This window comes from Sturnira hondurensis, unplaced genomic scaffold (assembly GCF_014824575.4).
Source record: "Sturnira hondurensis isolate 20B ecotype Veracruz unplaced genomic scaffold, ASM1482457v3 Scaffold0007797, whole genome shotgun sequence".
Taxonomy (NCBI): domain Eukaryota; kingdom Metazoa; phylum Chordata; class Mammalia; order Chiroptera; family Phyllostomidae; genus Sturnira; species Sturnira hondurensis.
Window position 1 is genome coordinate 2,448,145 of NW_028080428.1, and position 19,722 is coordinate 2,467,866.

The 19,722-nt window shown below is 43.8% G+C and overlaps 1 protein-coding gene across 3 annotated transcripts in view; it reads left to right on the forward strand.

The window, feature by feature from the left end:
• Positions 1–19,722, forward strand: part of PACS1 (phosphofurin acidic cluster sorting protein 1) — a 120,054-nt gene that overhangs the window by 33,363 nt on the left and 66,969 nt on the right. Inside the window, exon 1 of one of the 3 annotated variants that reach the window (XM_037053264.1) lies at positions 10,564–10,627. The exons of the other annotated variants lie outside the window; for them this stretch is intronic. Coding sequence (XP_036909159.1) covers positions 10,569–10,627 — 59 coding nt within the window. The 5' untranslated portion in view covers positions 10,564–10,568. Of the gene's footprint in view, positions 1–10,563; positions 10,628–19,722 lie in introns of those variants that run through there. 3 annotated transcript variants of the gene reach the window in all.

The following is a 19,722-nucleotide window of genomic DNA, read 5'->3' on the forward strand; positions in this document are numbered from 1 at the left end:
CTGCGTCCTTCAGGTCTCAGCTCAGCTAGGCCTTCCCTGGCGACTGCATCTGACTTAGACATACGTGCCTCTAGTTACTTTTGAAATGTATTACTTTTACCCTGGCTGGGTGGCTTAGTGGATTGAGCACCGGCCTGCAAAGCACAAGTCACTGGTTCAATTCCTAATCAAGACACATGCCTGAGTTGCGGGCCAGGTCCCCAGTTGGGGGTATGCGAGAGACAACTGAACGATGTATCGCTCGCACATTGATGTTTCTCTCCCTTTCTCCCTCTCTTCCCCTCTCTCTAAAAGTAAAATAAATAAAATCTTTAAAAAATGTTACTTTTAACTTTTTTCTATTATATGTCCTATCCAAAATTATCTTGTTTATTTTCGTCTGTCTTCCCTTCTGCACTCCTACCCCTCCAAAAGACCAGTAAGTTTTAACAGAAGAGTGAGTATACTTATTCGTTACTGTATCCACAGTGCTCATATGTTCCTGGAATACGGTAGGTCTTTACTACACATTTGTTGGATAAGCAATTGCTTTTCCCATTGTGCATCGGGCCAATGTAAGGGGTGGAGTCGTGGTGAACGGAGAGTGTATGGATAGCACTGAATTAGAAACGAAAGCCATCAGAGGCCCGGGTGCCTTGCCCATTCATAGCAGACATGGTCAGAATAACCCCAAACTGGAAACAACCCAGTGTTCACCAACAGATGAGTGGATAAATAAAGGACTATTATTTGACATTAAAAATGAATGACATACTGGTACATAGTATAACATGGATGAACCTTAAAAACATTATACTGAGTGAAAGGAAGCCTTACCAGAAAAGCACATACGCCGTTTATATGAAATTCTAAAAAAGACAGGTCTAGCTCTGGCTGTATGACTTTGGGGTGTCGTCCTGGGCACATACGTGGGTTGTGGGTTCAATCCCTAGTCGGGGGGCGCATGTGGGAGGCAACCGATAGATGTTTCTCTCTCGCCTGGATGTTTTCGCCTGGATGTTTTTCTGTCTGTCTCTTTCTAAAAGTCAGTAAACGTTTCTAGTCTATAGTAACAGAAAAGTGCTTAACTGGGGCCGGGGGTGGGAGCAGACTGACTGGGATGGGACACAGGAAAATTAGGTTTTCAGGTTATGAAAACTTTAGGGTAGTGATTACCCAGGTGTGTAAACTTGTCAAAACTTATTGAAATGAAGCCCTGGCTGGTGTAGCTCAGTGTATTGAGCGCGGGCCTGCAAACCAGGTGATCGCGGTTCGATGCCCAGTCAGGGCACATGCCTGGGTTGCAGCCAGTCCCCAGCGGGAGACACATGAGAGGCAACCATACGTTGATATTTCTCTCCCTCTCTCCTTCCCTTCCCCTCTAAAGATGAATGAATAAAATTTTAAAAAAGTAAAGATAACCACCCTTAAAAAAAACATTATTGAAATGTACAGTTAAAATCAATCCATTTTGCCCCGGCTTGTGTGGCTCAGTGGATTGAGTGCCAGCCTGCAAACCAGAGGGTCACTGGTTTGAGTCCCAGTCAGGGCACATGCCTGTGTTATGGGCCAGGTCCTGGTTGGGGACATGTGAGAGGCAACCACACATCGATGTCTCTCTTCCCCTTTCTCTAAAAAGAAACAAATAAAATCTTTTTAAAAAGAATTTAAAATTAGTCCATTGTATTTATACAAACTATATCTCAATAAAGTTGATGAAAAATCTTCTGGTGTCTGCATGCAAGAACACTGGGGCTCTTTTGTCGTGTTTACCTCCCTGCTCCTTGGGCAGATAACTTTAAATTTCAGGGTCTCCTGGCCTCCTGCTGACTCATCCCAGGCATGCTGACATTCTTGTTTATGAATGAGTATCAGCATCTTTTGGGTCTCTGGTCTTCTATATCTAGCTGGCAAAGCATCTTTTTAATTGCAGTGCTATTGGCTATTTCCAGGTGTTCTAATGGAACTTGGCTGGTGGGGCTTCAGTACCAAAGAATGAGTACTTCTGTCGGAAGCGTGGCTGTTTTACAATACAACAGGAAAAGAAAATGCGGCTCGTTTAGCTTGATAGGAATATTTTAAACTTCGGTTGTTTTAGATATGATGACTTGAATGTTTTGATTGTAGTGTAGGTGTACCACTTCAAAAATCTCAGTCTTTATGATTTATTCTGTTGCTATCAATTTAGAGGCTGAACTAAAAACGGTCTACATTGAGGGGTGGTGTCTAGAAGACTGTCTAAAGGTCACTCTCTTGCTCCGACATTATTAGAATGTAGTATCAAGCAAGTTTTCATGTTTTGGTTTTTTTCCCTTCATAGAATCTAGTCCTTTCTTCCTTAATGAATACTTTTTTACTCATAAGTGATATATATATATATACCACCTTACAAAACATTTAAGCCCTATATAGAGTATGATGCGAAAATCCTCCCAAAGCTCCCTTACTTCTCATGCCCTCCCCAGACTAAATCACAATTAAGAATTTGGCATCTACTGTGGTCTTCTAGATCTTGCCCAAAGCATTCAAATGCAATATATATACAGATTCATACAAATACTTTGTACAGCAGAATCACCAAGACTTGTTCAGCGTGCTCATTCCCCATAGCAGGGTATCTTGGAGATTTTTCCATTTCTGTGCTTAGGGGTCTCTCTCATTCTTTTTAATAGCTGTATAGTATTCCACAGAATGGACCAAACACAGTGCATTTAACTACTTCCACTAAATGGGTATTTAGTTTACTTCTAATTTTCACTCTAACAGTCAATCCGAAAGTGAATTTAGAATAATGTAAATAATTTGTGAGGTTTTTTCCTTTATAATTCAGTTATGTAATTAATTATACTACCTTTTTAAAAAGCTTATGGGGGTGCGAAATACCTCTCTGATATTGTAATGTTGAAATGACACTATTTGCAAACTTTTGTAAGAGATAGTTGAATACAAGTTCTCTGGGATTGTGGCTTTTATTTATCACTGTATCTTCAGGGCTTTCTCAGGTATGACTACAAAGCCATAGCAACTCCAAGTAGTTAGAAAATTATCTTAAAATTTTACCTGGTCAGTTCAAAAGCATACCTTTCTAGAACCGTATGAGAAGCCAGCACTTAGTTATAGAGGGTTAATGTTTTCCCACTGAGCTGGAGTCAAGCATATGTGAAAAACGTACCCCTCCTTTCCTTCTTTTTCATTTTGAAATCCTATTAATATACATCGTTGCCGTGGAACTTTCTGGCATCCTATACTGATGACCAGCTGTTGCTAGTTTATTAGCACTGGAAATATTAAAATCAAATGCAAAAAAACCCCGTTTCTTCACATTTTCTTGTCCTGTACATAGGAAGATCGACAAATATGGAAAATTCTGATGTATGAGCAGAATTAGAAAGTTACATTTTGAGTATCTCAGAAACTCTCATGACATAAGCACATTTCCTCAGCTCTGCTTTTGGCAAAGAGTAGGGGTGGAGAGCAAGCTGACATTGGTTTTAGCCGCCCAAGAAGGGCCAGACTGCCTTCCTGTTAGGTTTTGACTGGTTGCTTGGTTATGAAACAGTCTGAGGACAGTTTTTAATCTCATTATGTGGCCTTGTTGTTACCCTCGTCTTCCTTCCTCCCTTTCTTTTTTTGGTTTCTGATTTGTCACACACTATAGAGTGAAGGTGTTGCAGTTGGTGGAAATGATTACATTTCTCTGGTGGTTTGAGTTGTCGTGACTTTAAGCTTCCTTCCTCTTGGGACTATATGAAACAACCTTTTATGCCTGAGGGGCTTAACTTCTTGTTAACCTTTTAATTTATTTGATTAGATGTATTTTAAAAGAAAACCATTTCCTCTATTCAAGAATTACTTTGGCAAGAAGTTGGAAATCCTAGAACCTTGTTGTAGAGGAATGTGTAGCTATTTGGTATGAATGAGTGTGCTCAGATCCCCGGAAGCGCCTCTCACCGTTAGTGTACAAACAGCCACCGTCAGTGGGAAGGAGACTGTACCTGAAGACAGCGAAGCCAAAGCTGCATAGGGCAAAGGGAAGGGACAGAGTTAGGAAGCAAGAGACCTGGCTCATGCATTTTGTTCACTACTGCCTCACACGGTTTGTTTGCCCTGAGTCACTAGATATTAAGCTTATTGTGGATAAATAAGATTGTGTTTATAAAAGGGCTCCAGTGTCTACCAAGAAATTACTTGTATGTATGTAATATTGTCTACTACCTTTCCTAAGGATGATTCAAAGGCCCGCCTGCCTTTGATTTGTCTGAGTACAGCTCATAGGACATAAGAAGTTTATTTAACAACTCAAGAAATATTTACTGAGTATCTATTACATATCAGGCATTTTGTAGGTTTGGGAAATAGAATGGTGAACAAGACAGGTAAACTGCCCTGCCCTCATGGAAATTGGCTTTTATCTGGGAAACATCTACATGAGGGAGCACAAGGGCAATACCGTGCTGGGTAGTGACAAATGCTAAACAGAAAAAATAAAGCAGGAAAAGAAAACAGGAAGTGGCAGGGGAGGTAGTGTGGCTTAATTATTATTGTAATGAGTTTCTTATTTGTTTGTTTATTTTCCACCTGGCCGTGCAGACAGGCCAGGGGCAACAACATGGCGCTATAGCAGGTGCTGCTCCCTCACCCCACTTGCTGCCTGGCTTGCAGGTGCCCTACGGATTTCCTTTTTATTTTTATTTTATTTTATTTATTTATTTTTAGAGAGAGGGGAGGGAGGAAGAAAGAGAGGGAGAGAATTATCGATATGTAAGAGAAACATCTGTTGGTTGCCTCTCACAATGCTCCAACCAGGGACCTGGCCCACAACCCAGATATGTGCCCTGACTGAGAACTGAACTGCTGACCTTTCTCTTTGTGGGATGACACATACCCACTGAGCTATACCAGTCAGGGCAAGTTTCCTTTTCAAAACTATGCATAGCCCTGGCCAGGTAGCTCAGTTAGTTAGAGCATTGCCCTTCAGGTTTGATCCCCAGTCAGGGCACATAGAAGAATCAACCAGTGAATGCATAAATAAGTGGAACAACAAATTGATGTTCCCCTCTCTCTCTCTCCCCTGCTCTCTCTCCTTCTCTCTAAAATCAACTAAAAATTTAAAAAGACACTGTTAAATATTAAAAAGTAAACAAAACTATGCATAATATTTGATGCATTCAAAAACAGTGCTCTGAGCCCTGGCTGGTGTGGTTCAGTGAATTGAGTGCCAGCCTGCAAACTAAAGGGTCACTGGTTCGATTCCCAGTCAGGGCACATGCCTGAGTTATGGGCCAGGTCCCTAGTAGGGAGCATGCAAGAGGCAACCACATATGGATGTTTCTCTTCCTCTCTTTCTCCCTCCCTTTCCTCTAAAAATAAATAAAAATTTTAAAACAAAAAACCAGTGTTCGAGAAGGGGCCTACTGGCTTTTCCAGACTGCCAAAGGAGCCATGGCATAGAAAAGGTTAGGGATCGTGCAGTAGAGGGTCATCCATCCAAGCACATGGGATTGAAATATGTTTATTTCTCTGTTATGTTTGATATGATAATGATGAGGTGGCCTCCGCCCTGTTGATTTTCCTATTATATCTGGTAATTGCGGCTTTTCAGGTTTTCTTTAAATGATTTGAAGCCATCATTCATTTCCGAGGCTAGTGTTGTAGGCCCGTCATCCCTCGGTTTGTGTTCTGTGGAACCCCAGGGTGCCCTGAAGGCTTTCTGGAGACCCAGTGGTCATTTTAAATTAATGCCTAGGCCTTTCGCATCCAGATCAGTCTAAACAAGTTAGTCAGATGCCTGGCCATGAGGGAGGCAAAAATAAAGCGGGTAGATTGAGGGGTTGGTGCACATTCTGGGATGTAAGCAACGTGGATTGGTAACAGATGCAGGAGTGGGCGAACCACGGGCTTAACTCCTTGGGCACACGCCGATGAACCTCTGGCAGGGCCTTGCTCTGTTTTCTGCGTAAGGGCAAGTAAGGCATTCCAAGATTATTTCTGTTTTATATTCCTTCTCACCCTTCCCCAGTTTTTGTTTTTGATTTCTTGAGCATCATGTCAGCTAGGAATGTAAATTAAAAATAAAAACAGCCTTTTCTTGATTTGGGGAGGTACAGACAATTGAATAATCAATGTAATATATTATGGTAAGTGATAGGATAGAAATAGGCGCAAGTTTTAGTGAGAACACAAAAGTGGGACACCTCCCCAAAGTGGGGTGGGGGCAGGGGACGGCCCGAGAAGGTCTACAGGATCAGTAGCACTGTGGCCTTGCTTTGTGGCTCACTCTGTGCATTTGATCTCTTCTGACTGCAGGAACTTCTTTGGTTTAATGCAGGGTCAGCAGATGCTCTCTGGCCCACAACCTGCTTTTCTGTAGCCCGAAAGCTGTACCTTTTTAAGTAGTTGGAAAAAAAAGAAAGAAAAGGAATATGGTATTTTGGGGTTTGTGAACATTTATTGAAATTCAGATTCCTGTGCCCATAAATTAAACTTTATTGGAACACAGCCACACTCATTCAACTATTGTCCCTGGCTGCTTTTTTCTTTCTAACATGATACAATGGAGTATTTGCAACAGACAGTATGATCCACACGGCCTCAGATATTTAGGCCTTATATAGAACAAGTTTGCCAACTTCTGCTTTAATGCTTTTAATACCCTAATGACATGCAAGGGCTGAAAAAATGTTGGTAGTCAGAAGGCACACATGAAATCCTGTACCTTCTGCCGGCTGGTTACAAGTTGTGCACAGGAAATGCTTGAGACTTCTCTTTTACTATCTCCCACCAAAATATAACGCGCGCACACCTCAGGGCACAGTGCCAGGCACTTACATCGTTCTTGTCTATTTTGAATTTAGTTATGGGGATTTTTAAACATTCTTCAAAAAGAGAGTATCTGGCATGAGTCAAAATGTGCTTGCCTGAAGGGTAGGAAATCTGGGGTCCGCTCCCAGCTGTGCTGTAAACTAGCCAAAAGACAGCAGGAAAGTCCTTTGACTTCCTTGCAAGTCTCTCTAAGCGATTGGGTCGATGAGTGAGTGAACTAGATAACCGCTGGGTACCTTTCAGCTCAGTAGACCAGAGCATGATTGTTGCACTGCGTGGTGGGGGGAGCATGCCTTTCGGCCTCAGACAGGCTGTGTGTGAGTCCCGGCTCTGTCCCTTCTGCCCACTGATCTTGGGCAACTTCTCTAAACGCTTTGTGCCTTAGTAGCTCATCTGAAAATGAGGCTATGAGAATAACTTTAAAAGAACAAGATGAGGTTGTGTTCCTAATACTCCTGGCACTACAGGGGGGATAAATAGTGATGGAAAGAGACGACTCGGGTGGTGAACACACAACACAGTACACAGATGATGAATTATAGTGTTGTATACCAGAAACCTAGATAGTTTTATTAACCAGTGTCACCCCAATAAAGTCAATAAAAGTAAAAAAAAAAACCTTGGCACTAATATGTATTTAATCTAGTGTAACTACAATAATTGTTATCAGTCTGTGAACTCTTACTGATATTGTGAGACATTTTAAAAAGCAAAGATCTTGCAGTTTGTTTCAGTGATTCAGTAATAGCTCATCAGCTGTGACTTAGTACATTTGCATTTTTGCTGGTAGCTGGCTTCCTAAACACTGAGTTCTCTGAGCCAGAACTTTTCCTTATGGTAAATTTTCTAGCTCATGTTTTATCTTGAATTGACGTATAAAGCATATGTCTAGCCATGTAAACACATTCAATCATATTATCATTTTGCCATGCTTAAAGCAGGTGATGATAGAGAAGAGATTTTTTGGGTCCCATCATCTATATGTCAAGTTTCTTTCCTTTTCACTCATTTTCAATTATTGAGCTGTTTAAGGAATAATTTCAATTCTCCCTAGGAAGGTTAGTTCTGATGAGACTTAAACCAGGGAGTTGCTAATGTTTGTTTAGCATAATTTTTGAAGGTTTAGAGGTACTTACTCAGGACACTGCATTTTCTGTTTTTGAATAATTTTCCTTTGATCTCAATTCATAAAAGTTTATTGAATGCCAATTATATACTTTTTCAAGCAAACTCAATGTATGAGATATTTGTGTTTATGATTTGTTTAATGAAAAAGATGTGGGCTTTCTTTAAATAGGCAGCTTTCCCAGTAGAATCACGGTAACTACTGTTTGAATTACACGCAGCTGTATTACGTATCAGTGCACAGTAAGCTGGGCAGGATTAGGTTTTGTGGTTAAGAGAAGAGGCTTTGGAGTCGTGTATGTGTTTTGCCGTGTATAATGTGCACCCACATTTTTGGCCCAAACTTTCAGGAAAAATGAACCTTTCATTTTAATTAATTATGTATTTGTTTATCTTTAGATATTTGGTTTTTTGTATTATAAAGAAACTTTAGCATTTATTTTTGAACACATTGTAGTACAAGAAATTTTATGTAACTAATAATTATAAAACACAAGAACAGATACAAGGTATTTCAAGTACCACCTATGTATAATGCACATCCTTGTTTTTCCCTCAAAAATTGGAGCAAAACAGTGTGCATTAAACACAGCACAATATGGTAATGTAGCTGCGGTTCAAAGCCTGGCTTTGCCATGTACTTACGCGCTGTGTGTGATCTTACTTCCTCATGGGAATCACACTGCTCAGGGGGTTGCGAAGGTGAAATGAAACTGTGCGGGCGAAGTGCTTAGCCTGGGGTCTGATGTACAGTAAGTGCTTTCATCATATCTATTGGTTTAGATTTTGTAGAGGTCTGTACAGCATATTGCTGTCTTTGGATATAGACTGAATCTTCCTGTCTTGAAGCCTCGATGTTTTTCTACCTAATATCAAATTCCAACTTTAGTGAGCTAGTGATAGTTCCCCTTAATTTCATGGCCCCTTTCTTTTCTATACACTTACCTATACTTTGTCTTCCTAGAACACCTTTCTTATCATTTCTTTTTCTGCTGACTTACTTATCCTTCAAAGCCCAGTTCAAGGGACATGTCCACAGAGCCTTCCCGCACCCTCTGTGCTGTGCTTCTGGAGTCCTGTGCGAACCTCTCTCTGCCTCCCGTTGCGTTGTAGGCAGCTGCTTACTTGCTGTCTGTTGGACGGGGGAGCACCTTATGGGCAAGGCACTGGTGCTCAGCTCTGGGAATACTGCATGGTGGTGGGCTAGACAGAATGTTCTCAGGGCCTGTGTATCCTGGTAAGGAAGACAGATGTTTAAATAGTCGTGAGTGTACACAGTGCTTCTGTGAGACAGCGTGGAAGTCAGTGGATACAGTAGGAGCTTTGGACCTTGTTTGGACACTTATTCAAAGAAGCATTTTCCTAAGGAGGTGATGTGTATTTAAGTTGAAATCAGAATGACGTGTGGCAGCCCTGGCTGGTGTAGCTCAGTGGATTGAGCACCGGCCTGCGAACCAGACGATCGCAGTTCGATTCCCAGTCAGGGCACATTCCTGGGTTGCAGGCCAGTTCCCGGCAGGGGCCAGTTCCCAGCAGGGGATGCAGGAAAGGCAGCCATACATTGATGTTTCTCTTCCTCTCTCTTTCCCTTCCCCTCTAAAGATAAATAAATAAAGTATTTTTTTAAAAAAAGAATGATGTGTGGCAGTTATTTAATGAAAACAGGGAGACTTGCAGGTGAAGAAAAATGCCTGAATGGGGTGACTTTGGGCAAGTCACTTAGCTCCTCTGTGCTCGGCGTTCTCCTGGTTGTGAGAGTAGTGACCCCCTCACGGTGTTGTGCACGCAGAGACTGTCTTCACGGTCACGGTCTTCTAGTTAATATTCCTGAAAGGAAGCACCATCACTTCCTCCAGGCTGGTTTCCAGGTCCAAGTTTATCTGTGAATTGCTAAATGTGTGGGTCCGCTGACTGCACTTTTCCTTGTAACCTTGTTCTTGACCTGGCCTAAACCCTTTCTCAAGTTTTAATAACCTGAACAGGATGCTCTGCTTTGTTTTGTTTGTTTTATCTATAGAGACCCAACTCTGCCTTCCATTGCTGCATGAGTCTCGTGATGCACCAGACTTTTTAGGTCCATAGTGTTACCAGTTAGAATGTTTTTACTTTCAAGAAACAGAAAAGTCAACTCAGTGGCTTAAACACACACACACAGTATTTCCAATAACAAGAAGTCTGGAGATATTTCCAATAACAAGAAGTCTAGAGATAGGGTGAATCCAATGTTGGTTAATTCAGCGGCTCAAGTTCATTTTCTCTTCCTGCCCTGCTATCTTCAGCACATTGGCTTGTCCTGGCTGGCTCCCCATGGTCTCACGTGGTCTGTTGTAATTTCAGGTGTCCCAGGTAGACAGCAGAATATACGGCTGAAAAAGAGGGACTGTTTTTTCCCCATGTCTCTCTTTTTATCATGGACATTTGGGTTGTTTCCACCTTTTGGCTCTCGTGAGTCAGTCGGCTAGAGAAAAGGAAATCAAAAGCTAGGCAGGTTCATTTGCCAACTTGACACAGCTGGTGCGGACAGCAGCAGGCCTGCTGGGAAAGCACCAGGCCAGGGGTGAGCGTTGCTTGTTTGGGCCTTACTTCCCCTTTGACTCTGCGTCATTGGGGTGTTTCCTAGTCCTGAGACACGTCTGTTAGTCATGACAGGGTCCAGCAGAGCAGTGACTGGAAGCAGGTTCGTAACTGACAGACAGACCAGGTAATCCTTGGGCAAGGAAATCCCAGAGGAACCAGAAAACTGGGTCTTGCTTTCCTTAATTGGAGCCTGACTTAGAATCAGATATTGAACTGAGAAAATAGTATTAGCCATAAGAAAAAGAATTTAAATTACTGTCTGTCCATATTTAGAATTTCGTGCAATCATTTCCACTGTATGTAACACTGAAATCCTTTGTGGTTGCCTGCTGCAAAAACGAATCTTTGACCTGGCAACTTTAAATGCTTTTGACACCATTGGGAATTTTGAGAATTCTTAATTTAATCTGTGCTTGTCCAGGGGTGGAGGCAGGGATGAGGGAGAGCGCTCTCCTTTTGTAGTGAAGATTATGCTGTTAGGCAGAGGCCTGAGCTTCTGGAACACGTGTTACCAGGTAGTGATTATTTGCATAATAGGTCTACCTTTTATTTCTGAAGGCAGTAAAAAATTAGCCAAGCACAGAGGTGAGTGGGAGGTGGCTGGCGCTGGAGAGCCTTGTAGCTGTTCGAACAGCACTGTGTGTGTGTGGGGGGGGGCGCAGAGGGTTTTAGCAAAGTGGGAAGAAAGAGAACCACCCCCCCTCCCCATGTTCTGCTGGTGACTCTTAACTTCTTCTGCCTAGTGCAGCTGTAACGTGCCTCCCCCTGGGCTTCTGTGAGGTTAGAACATCAGCTGATTTCCTCTTCTTCCCCATCCCAAACTGCATGGGTTATCCCTTTAATTTAAATGATTCTTATTCTCCTTTGTGATAACTTAGCTCTTGTCAAGCAGGGACTTGTGCTGACAAAGAAAGCAAGAAGGCCCTCTGGTTCTTTGTCTAGGCAGTGCCTGCAGCCCTTTCCCCCCCATGCACTCCTATTGTTGAGACTTACTGGTCTCCCCGAAGGGGAGGAGGAGCATTAAAGGAGAACCACGCTTAACTCAGCAGGTTTTTCTGAACTGAGTTTTGAGTTCTCATTGTAACCTTCCACTGAGTCACTGTTCATGTTTCTTCTGTGTACCTTTGTTTTTTGATTGGTGAGATGTGGATGGTGCTGACTGCGGGGGAAGGTTGGGAAGAATTACTAATAAAAGAGGCTAGAGGAGGGCCTTCCACAGCAGAGAGAGGCCCGGGCATTGCCACTCACCAGGGCTGCTTGGGCAGAGCTGGCTGTGGTGGGCAGGGGGGCGTGAGGCTGCATATCTTTCTTCATGAGCTAAAAGTATAATTGAGGTGACGTGACCCCCACAGAAAGACGGCCGTGGCTGGGGATGCGGACTGCGTAGCTCCAGGCACACGATGCACAGGTACGATGGGTGGAACCTCTGAGTATTTCAGACGGTAACTCAAGGAGTACTGTTTTTGTAGGAGCACCAGAATCCAGACTCAGTCTGGTGAGTGAGAATCAGTGTCCTGCACCTTTATACTTCTCTAGATTAAACGAGTCTGATAAACTATAGTAAATGTTTTTGTTGTCAATTAGTTCAGGAAAAGACTTTACTTCAAAAAGTGAGACAAAAATAGAATGGGCGATGTTATATATGTATATCTCCTGATAGATGTGCACAATACCACAGGTTAGGGAGCCTCACCAGCTAAAATAAAACCTGAATTTGTTAAAGCCTACAAATAAATTTATAGGGAACACAAGGGACAGCGAAACTGTTTATGTTTGGGGGGATACAATTAGCAAATTTCAAACTGCAGGTGCTTTATAGGAAAACAAACCAGTTTCTTCAACAAATAAATAGTAAGGGGGAGAAAGGATAGAGGGGGAACCTATAGATAGACTTATCAGATGAACAAACCAATATATATAGATCTGAGCAGAGAAACAAAAAGAAAAAAATGTGAGTCAATCTGAGAAACATGGATACCATGTATTTGATGTATTGAGAAACTTATATTAAGTGACGGTGAAAGTGGTGGGGTGGATATGTTTTAAAACAGCACTCTTCAGAGATATGTACTGAAGTATCTACATACGGAGAGAAATGGTGTGTGGGATTTGTTTGGGAGTCATCCGGGCAGGGGCGGGCGGGAGTGTGGATGACAGGGTCGCTCGTGCATTGGGCTGTGTTAGACGGGTCGGGTCTGTTATGGTGTTCCACTGTGCGTATGTTTGATTTTCCAAATATAAAGTTCAACTCTTTTACATTTAAAAATATATAAAGAGCGATATCTTAACAGATGCAAATCAAGCTGTTGTTTGGAACCTGGGGTGAGAGGGGGACGACCGCACGGGCCCGCAGAGCCTGTGGGTGTTGGGAATGTTCCGTGTCTTGACGGCGGTGGTGGCTACTCAGATGCGTACTTTGAAACTCATCCCACTGTTCATTTCAAGTGGGTGCATTTTATTGTATGTACACTCTACTCAAACTGATTTAAAAATATTCAAGCCCCGGCTGGGCAGGTCACTTGTTTAGAGCATCATCCTGGTATGCCGGGCCTGCCGGTTGGACCCCCCATCGGGCACGTACGAGACTCAACCAATGAATGTGTAACTACGTGGAGCAACAAATCCATGTTTCTCACTCGCTGTCTCTCTTTCTCCCCCTTCCTCTCTCTTCAATCAATATAAAAAATTAAAAAATATTAAGGGTTTTCACATGTTGTACACGTAGTGTCAAATGGCGATTTCAGAGGTTTGGCGCTGCCTCACACTGCCAGGCAGCGGGATTCTCTGGCTCGTGCTACATCTCAGCTTTTCCCTACTTAAAACAAACTTTCATCATCCGCACTTTTCATTTTGCTGTAGCATCATCACCTTCCTTGCAGCCATAGAGTCAACTTGAATTTTGTCATTTTGTTCATGTGTCTGTCATCCACATGGATGCATTTGATACATTTGATGCTGGGAGGGACATTCAGCCATGTCCGATGGTAAGTCATTGAACACTCACTGCGTTGCAATAGTCAAGAACTAAGTGTAAACCTAAGCTGAAACTGTTCGATTAGGTTCTAATTTTGACTTAGTTTTCATCCAGTGTACCAACTAACAAACCAGTCAAGCAGTCAGCATTTATTAAATACAGTCTTTGCACTGGCCACTGAGCTGAGTTCTGGGTTTATGAGAATGAATGTGATACAGTCCTACCCTTAAGGATATAACTTTCCAGGTGGGAAGACAGTCGGGTTTACATATAATTTCAGCAATATGATCGATGCCCTGGTAAAGGTGGATGCGCAGTACAGTGGCGGCCACGTTTATGTTCTGACACAGCGCCCCCCCCCCCCCCCNCCGCCCCCCCCCCCCCCCCCCCCCCCCCGCCTGTTAAAGTCGGATGAGTCAGTGGAGAAAATGTCAGGCAGTTTGAACAGAAGGAACATTCCTTTTACCCCATACGTTTGGTTTCTGGGTTTTTTTTAAGATCTCCAGTGCAGAGTTGACTTTGTCATACTATTTAGTTTATTGAACATTATATTGACATTGTGAGACTCCTCTCCTTTTATTATTTCCCATTATTGCCATTTTCCATCTCTTCTACCATTCCCACTCCCAGTTTCCATTATCGTCTTCTCTAATGTGCCTAATATTTATCCTTGGATATGTTTGTATCCTTTACAGTGGTTTTTGTAAGTTTATGTAAATAATATCCTTTACAGTGTTTTTAAAATTTATATAAATAAAATAGCTATTTTATTGGAGCTATATTTTAAGTTCTATTAACGTTAGCTACTTTATGGATTTCACCACTCGTCCACCACGTTTTGTGTATCTGTTTGTTCCCCTAGTGAGGGACACCTCGACTGTTCTCCATCCCCTGCACCACGAACAGCGCTCTGATGAGAGTCCTCAGGGATGTCTTCTTAGGGGCGTGTCCCAGAGTTTCTTTAGCTAAATACCAACAAGCATGTGTTGGGCCGCAGAGTGCACTCACGACTCGTTTCACTGAGTAGTACACGATCGCTGCCTTCGTATTCCCACCACCGAGTGCAGCGCTTACTGTCTGACGTCCAGACAGTCGTCAGTTTGGCAGATGCCGTGTGTTACCTTGTTTGTTTGTTTGCTTGTTTTCTTTAAAAATTTCTCTTGCTGCAGAAAGCTTTATTGTTTCCCTTTGGTCCAGTGCATGGGAGAGGGCTCCAGGATAGTTAAAAGGATGCTTAGTGGTTTCAGGGACTGGCTCAAGCAAAAGCCAGACCCCACGGGGATGCGGAGTCCCTCAAAGGCCTCTAGTTCCGAAGTCCTGCTGGAGGATGAGCCGTTCAAAGAGACACTCACTCAGCCCAGCCTGCGGGGGTGAGTCAGGTGTTGCCCATCTTGATGAGTTTCACCTGCTCATCCAGGACGTGGGTCTCCAGGGGGTCACAGAGATAATGGCCCGTGTGGAACCCAGGGCCTGCAGATCCAAAAGGGCCTGCCTGGTTCAGGTTCTTCTCCTGACTCTGGCAGCTTCCATGGCGCGCTGAGTTTTACCCCACTCATCTTGGTAAGGCTTCAGCACGCCCTGGAAGAGAAGGCAGCCACTGTGCTGGTTTCGCATCTTTAAAAGATGCTGGGCTCCCTCGCACTCCTCAGTCAACTCGCTGAAGTGGCCTCCACCTCCAGAGCCACACCGAGGAGGTGGGAGTAGAAGCCCAGAGAGGGGTAGAGGTGGGGGCAGGGGACCCGCAGATGCAGGGTGACCAGGCGGGTGATGGCAGCCTCCACCTTGTAGAATAACTATGACCAATTTGGCAATTCATGGTTGCTCAGCAATAAGGAATTAAGGTTAAGAAAAGAAAACGGTGTTGGCTGGTCTTGGAGGCCAAGGATGGCTGAGTTGTTCCAAAGGTGGTGACTAGAAAAGAGGTTGGGGGAGTGGTTGGAGGCTGGAAGAAGGGGTGTCCCTGGGTCTGTTCCATCTAAACGCTGTAGAAGCAAGAGGCAGATCCGGGGGACCACTGAGGGCACTGCCTATTTTGTTTTAACTCATATGTCCCTCATTACTAGTGAGGATGCAGGTCTCTGTACAACCTGGTTACTCTTTGGTTATACAGAGACCTATTCATATGAATGACCTACTCATATTCTTTTCTTTTTTCCCAGTGAAGTACCTTGTATGTTCTAGATATTAACCCTGAATCAGTTATAAATGTTGCACATGTCATCTTCTGGCACTCACCCATCTTTAAACTTTGTTCATGGTGTCCTTTACCCAGCAGAAATCCTGTTTTGACAGTCATCTCCGTCACTTTTTTCAAGTAAAAAAACTGTGCTTTTGTTTGTTTTGTTTTGTTAAATATGTTTTATTGATTATGCTATTATAGTTGTCCCATTTTTTCTCCCTTTTATTCCCCTCTCCCCTGTAATCCCCCCTCCCACCACCACTCCCCCGCCCCTTAGTTCATGTTCTTGGGTCGTACATGGAAGTTCTTTGGCTTCTCCGTTTCCTATTCTATTCTTAACCTCCCTCTGTCTGTTTTGTACTCACCTACTATGCTTCCTGTTCCGTGTACCTTTTAAAAATTGTGCTTTTTGATATCATATTTCAGACATCTTTCCCCATCCTTAGATCACTAAGAAATCCTGTATTTTCTTCTAGTTAAGAGAAACATTAGTCTTATAGGTGTCTCTTAAATTTACATGGTCTCCAGCTTGACTTTTCCATTGATCTCGAAATGTGTCTATCTATGCCTACCTGATAGCCCCATCTGAATATCTGACAGATACCTCACATTCAGCCTTGCTGAAACAGGTCTCTTTATTGTATCCCTTATTCATCTAAGTAAGTGGGCATCACCATTCACCGTGTTGCTTGCGCCAGCAACCTAGGGGTCATCTTGGCTTCTTTCCTTTTTCATGATCTCTCCACATCTGACCTGTCAGCAAGTTCGTTCTGTACATTCTAACTCCAGAGTCTGTCTCAAACCTGTGCCTGTTTTTTCAGCTTCTCTTGCCACTATCCTATTAGGAAGTCACCACTGTCTGTCTTCTGGACTCAGGCAGCAGCCTCCCCAGTGGCCCCCCACTACTTTCCCACTAGCTTGTCCAGATTGTTAGTGGCCAGAGTCCCCTTTCCCAAACACTAGTCAGAGCATGTCATTTCCCTGCTTGGTAAAGACCTCTGATCCACCCCTAGTCACCTCTGTCTCAACACCAGTGGGACCTGCCCTCGTGCATCAGTTTGGCCTCTCTCATTCCCTCCTTGTCCTGCTTCAGCCATCAGGTCTCTTTCTGTTTCACAACAAGTCTGTGTCTGCCTCGGGGCATTTGCTTCCAAACCTAGATATGTTCTGCCCCTGGCTGTTTGCAGGCTGGTTCTTATCTTTCAGTTCGTAGCATTTTGTTACCAACTCAGTGTAGCCTTCCCCAACCACTCAGAATTAGGGCCCTTGCCCCGTTGTCCTTTCTGTGTCGTGTTTTTAGTAGTCATTACTACTCTCCAATGTTCTGTTGCCTGTGTATTGTATCGACTCATTGTGTCACACTGCCTCGCTCCAGCTTTACAGCTGGCTTTACGGAGTAGGGCAGTGGGTCTGCTTTGTTCATGGCTGCTTCTGCTTTGCAGCTGTGCCCCAGGACACGGCGGCCATGAGGAACCATCCTGAATGAAGGAATGGGCTTCAGAGTCATTGTCCCCTGCCGCCAGGAGAGTGGGTGCTGCCCGCTGGAGGAGAGGAAGGCAGCCGTCCTTCAGGGCCTGGGATCGGCATCTGGTTCTGCCGCTCCACGGGTTTTGAGACCCTCCCCTAGGTGTGTTTTGTCATTTATAGAGCAGAGATAACAACACGCACCTTCGTTGGTGTCAGGAGTAAATGAGATCACTTACGAAAACGCCTAGAAAACGCCTAGCAGATGCCCGGCAGTGTGCGCCCCTCCACTCTCTCCAACCCTCCCTCTCAAAGCTGCCTCCCTGATTCCAAAAGCTCTTTACCTCCTCTGGGCCAACTCCCAAACCCCGAGCGTCTGATGTAAAAAAACAGTATTTGTAACAGGTTTGTTGTGTTAAGGAAATTTTAAGATAATATTATTAAATTGCGTAGGTGAATAACCATTTTTGTCCACTATGGGAACAGGTGAAAACAACTAGCATCCAGGGACGTCACTTAATGCTAGTTCGAGTGGCATTCCATGCTGTCTAAACCACTAAACCTGTTTGTCCTCTCTCTCCGCTCCCGTCTGCATCTCCTTCAGCCTCCTTCCTGTCTGTCTGCATGTGCAGCCACTGGAGGCCTCATTGTTGGCTGGCACTTAGGGCTGAGGATGCTGCGAACCCTGGTACAAGTCATCAGAACAGCTGTTGATGCTCACAGTTTTTAATACCCGTCAGGAGATGTCTTAGATTCGCTTGCCAGCTGGTTGGAGGTCCGAGAGCCACACAAAGTCTCCCAGAGAGATTTGCTTGTATGTAGTGTCCAGGCTCAGATATTTGCCACACCTTTTTGTTAAATGCACCTTAAAGCCGTTCTTCCTTCCTTTTTCTTCCCCATCATGAATTAAATTATTCACAAAAGTGTCTAATGGGACCAGTAAGAGTTACACTAGTGTACTTGTCCTGGTTAAGTGTGATACTAAGCAAGACACTTAACTTCCTCCTTTTTCAGATGCTAGTGCTCTATACCTCATGTTTATTCTAATTTCTCGGTGATAGGAAAAGCTAGTGTAATATATCCATAAAACATACTTACTCCTGAAGTGTATGTAAATTGTTCCAGGTCTCTTACCTGGGCCTGAAAATCCCTATTCATTTAATCCCTTCATACTGCAGCCTGGGCCGTGGGGCCGCCCCCACCACAGGCTGACCGTCCTTTCTGCTGAGGTCAGAGCAGCCAGGGCTTCTGTATGAAGGAAGTTTCTTCAGCCTTCTCTGGCCTTCCACACTTTTGGATACCAGGTGACACTGTCTGTCATTGCCCTTGCTGATTTGAATAAGCAAATATAGAAGTAAATGGCAGATAACGGGTTTTGCTAGTTTTTTAATAATCTTTTTTCTCTGTGAACCTGGCTGGGAAAACATTTTTAATAGTTTCTAGGTTAGTATAGTATTTCCCAACATGGGACTATCCAGTCCTATGCTTCTTGTGCCCTGCCTACAGCCACGTTGTCCTGGGCTGATGGTGCCCCCTGATGGCCTGTAGAGAAACTCAGGCGCAAGGCATCCTCTTTCCCCCACTTTCATGGGGGGTTCTCTTTTTGCACCATAATTTACACATTTTTACTCTCTCTTGCATTTTAGGCATTGATGCTTGAAAATAATTCGTTATCTCCTCTTTGAGCTTATTTCTTATTTATTGCTACCTCATAAGTGTCTTATTCCTTCTCCTTACTTATTCTTTTCAGTATGTGTTTTTGAACTGAAAACTTTCTCCAGTCATGGCTAAAAGTACTCAGCGGCACATCCTTACTGGGGTGAGAGGAAGCACTAGACTGTGAAGTGCAAGTGGATGCCAGAATAGACACTCTTGCCGACTTCTAAAGTTTCAGGGACACCTAAGGAGTCCCCTTCAGAGTCTGCACAGATTTCCTTAGCCTCCCCAGCCTGCCCCAGTTACACTCCTTTGCCTTAAGCATTAGACTTCAAGACAGATGAAACAGTTCTGAGTTTTATTTTACTTTGTAGATTGCCAGTGTCCAGTGTCTCTGACCCATTGTGGGTTCAGCATACACTGGTGAGCTGACTTGCCTTCCCTCCTGCTCTGCATTTTTAGCTCTGCCCGACTGACCTGCAAACTAGCTTCTGGAACACAGCTCATCTTTCATTCCTACCTTGCAATGTTTGTGCTTTGGAGCTCATACTCAGACTGTAGAGAAAGTGACGTTGATACCCAGGTGTCTCCCATGGGTTATAGCTTATGAGTTTTACACAACAAAGACTCATACTACTAAGACCTCATACTTAACCTTCCAGCCCTAATTCGTTCTCAGAACTCTGCTTTTGCTTTCAGTAATGGAGAAGCCTGGGGCAGGTGGGGGCTGAGCAAAGCAGGATTACCCCACCCTTCCACCACAAAAACCCCAAATCTCCTGAGTGCAGGAGTCATGATTCAACAAATCATTCAGATCAGCCCCAGTGCCGCCCCCAGAGAACACTTTATGTACTTAAAATAAAAAGTTAAGCCCCCCACATCCAGATGAGCATCACAGAGCAGCCCTGGGGCTATGGGGGACAGCTAGACAGGGGTGGGATGACTG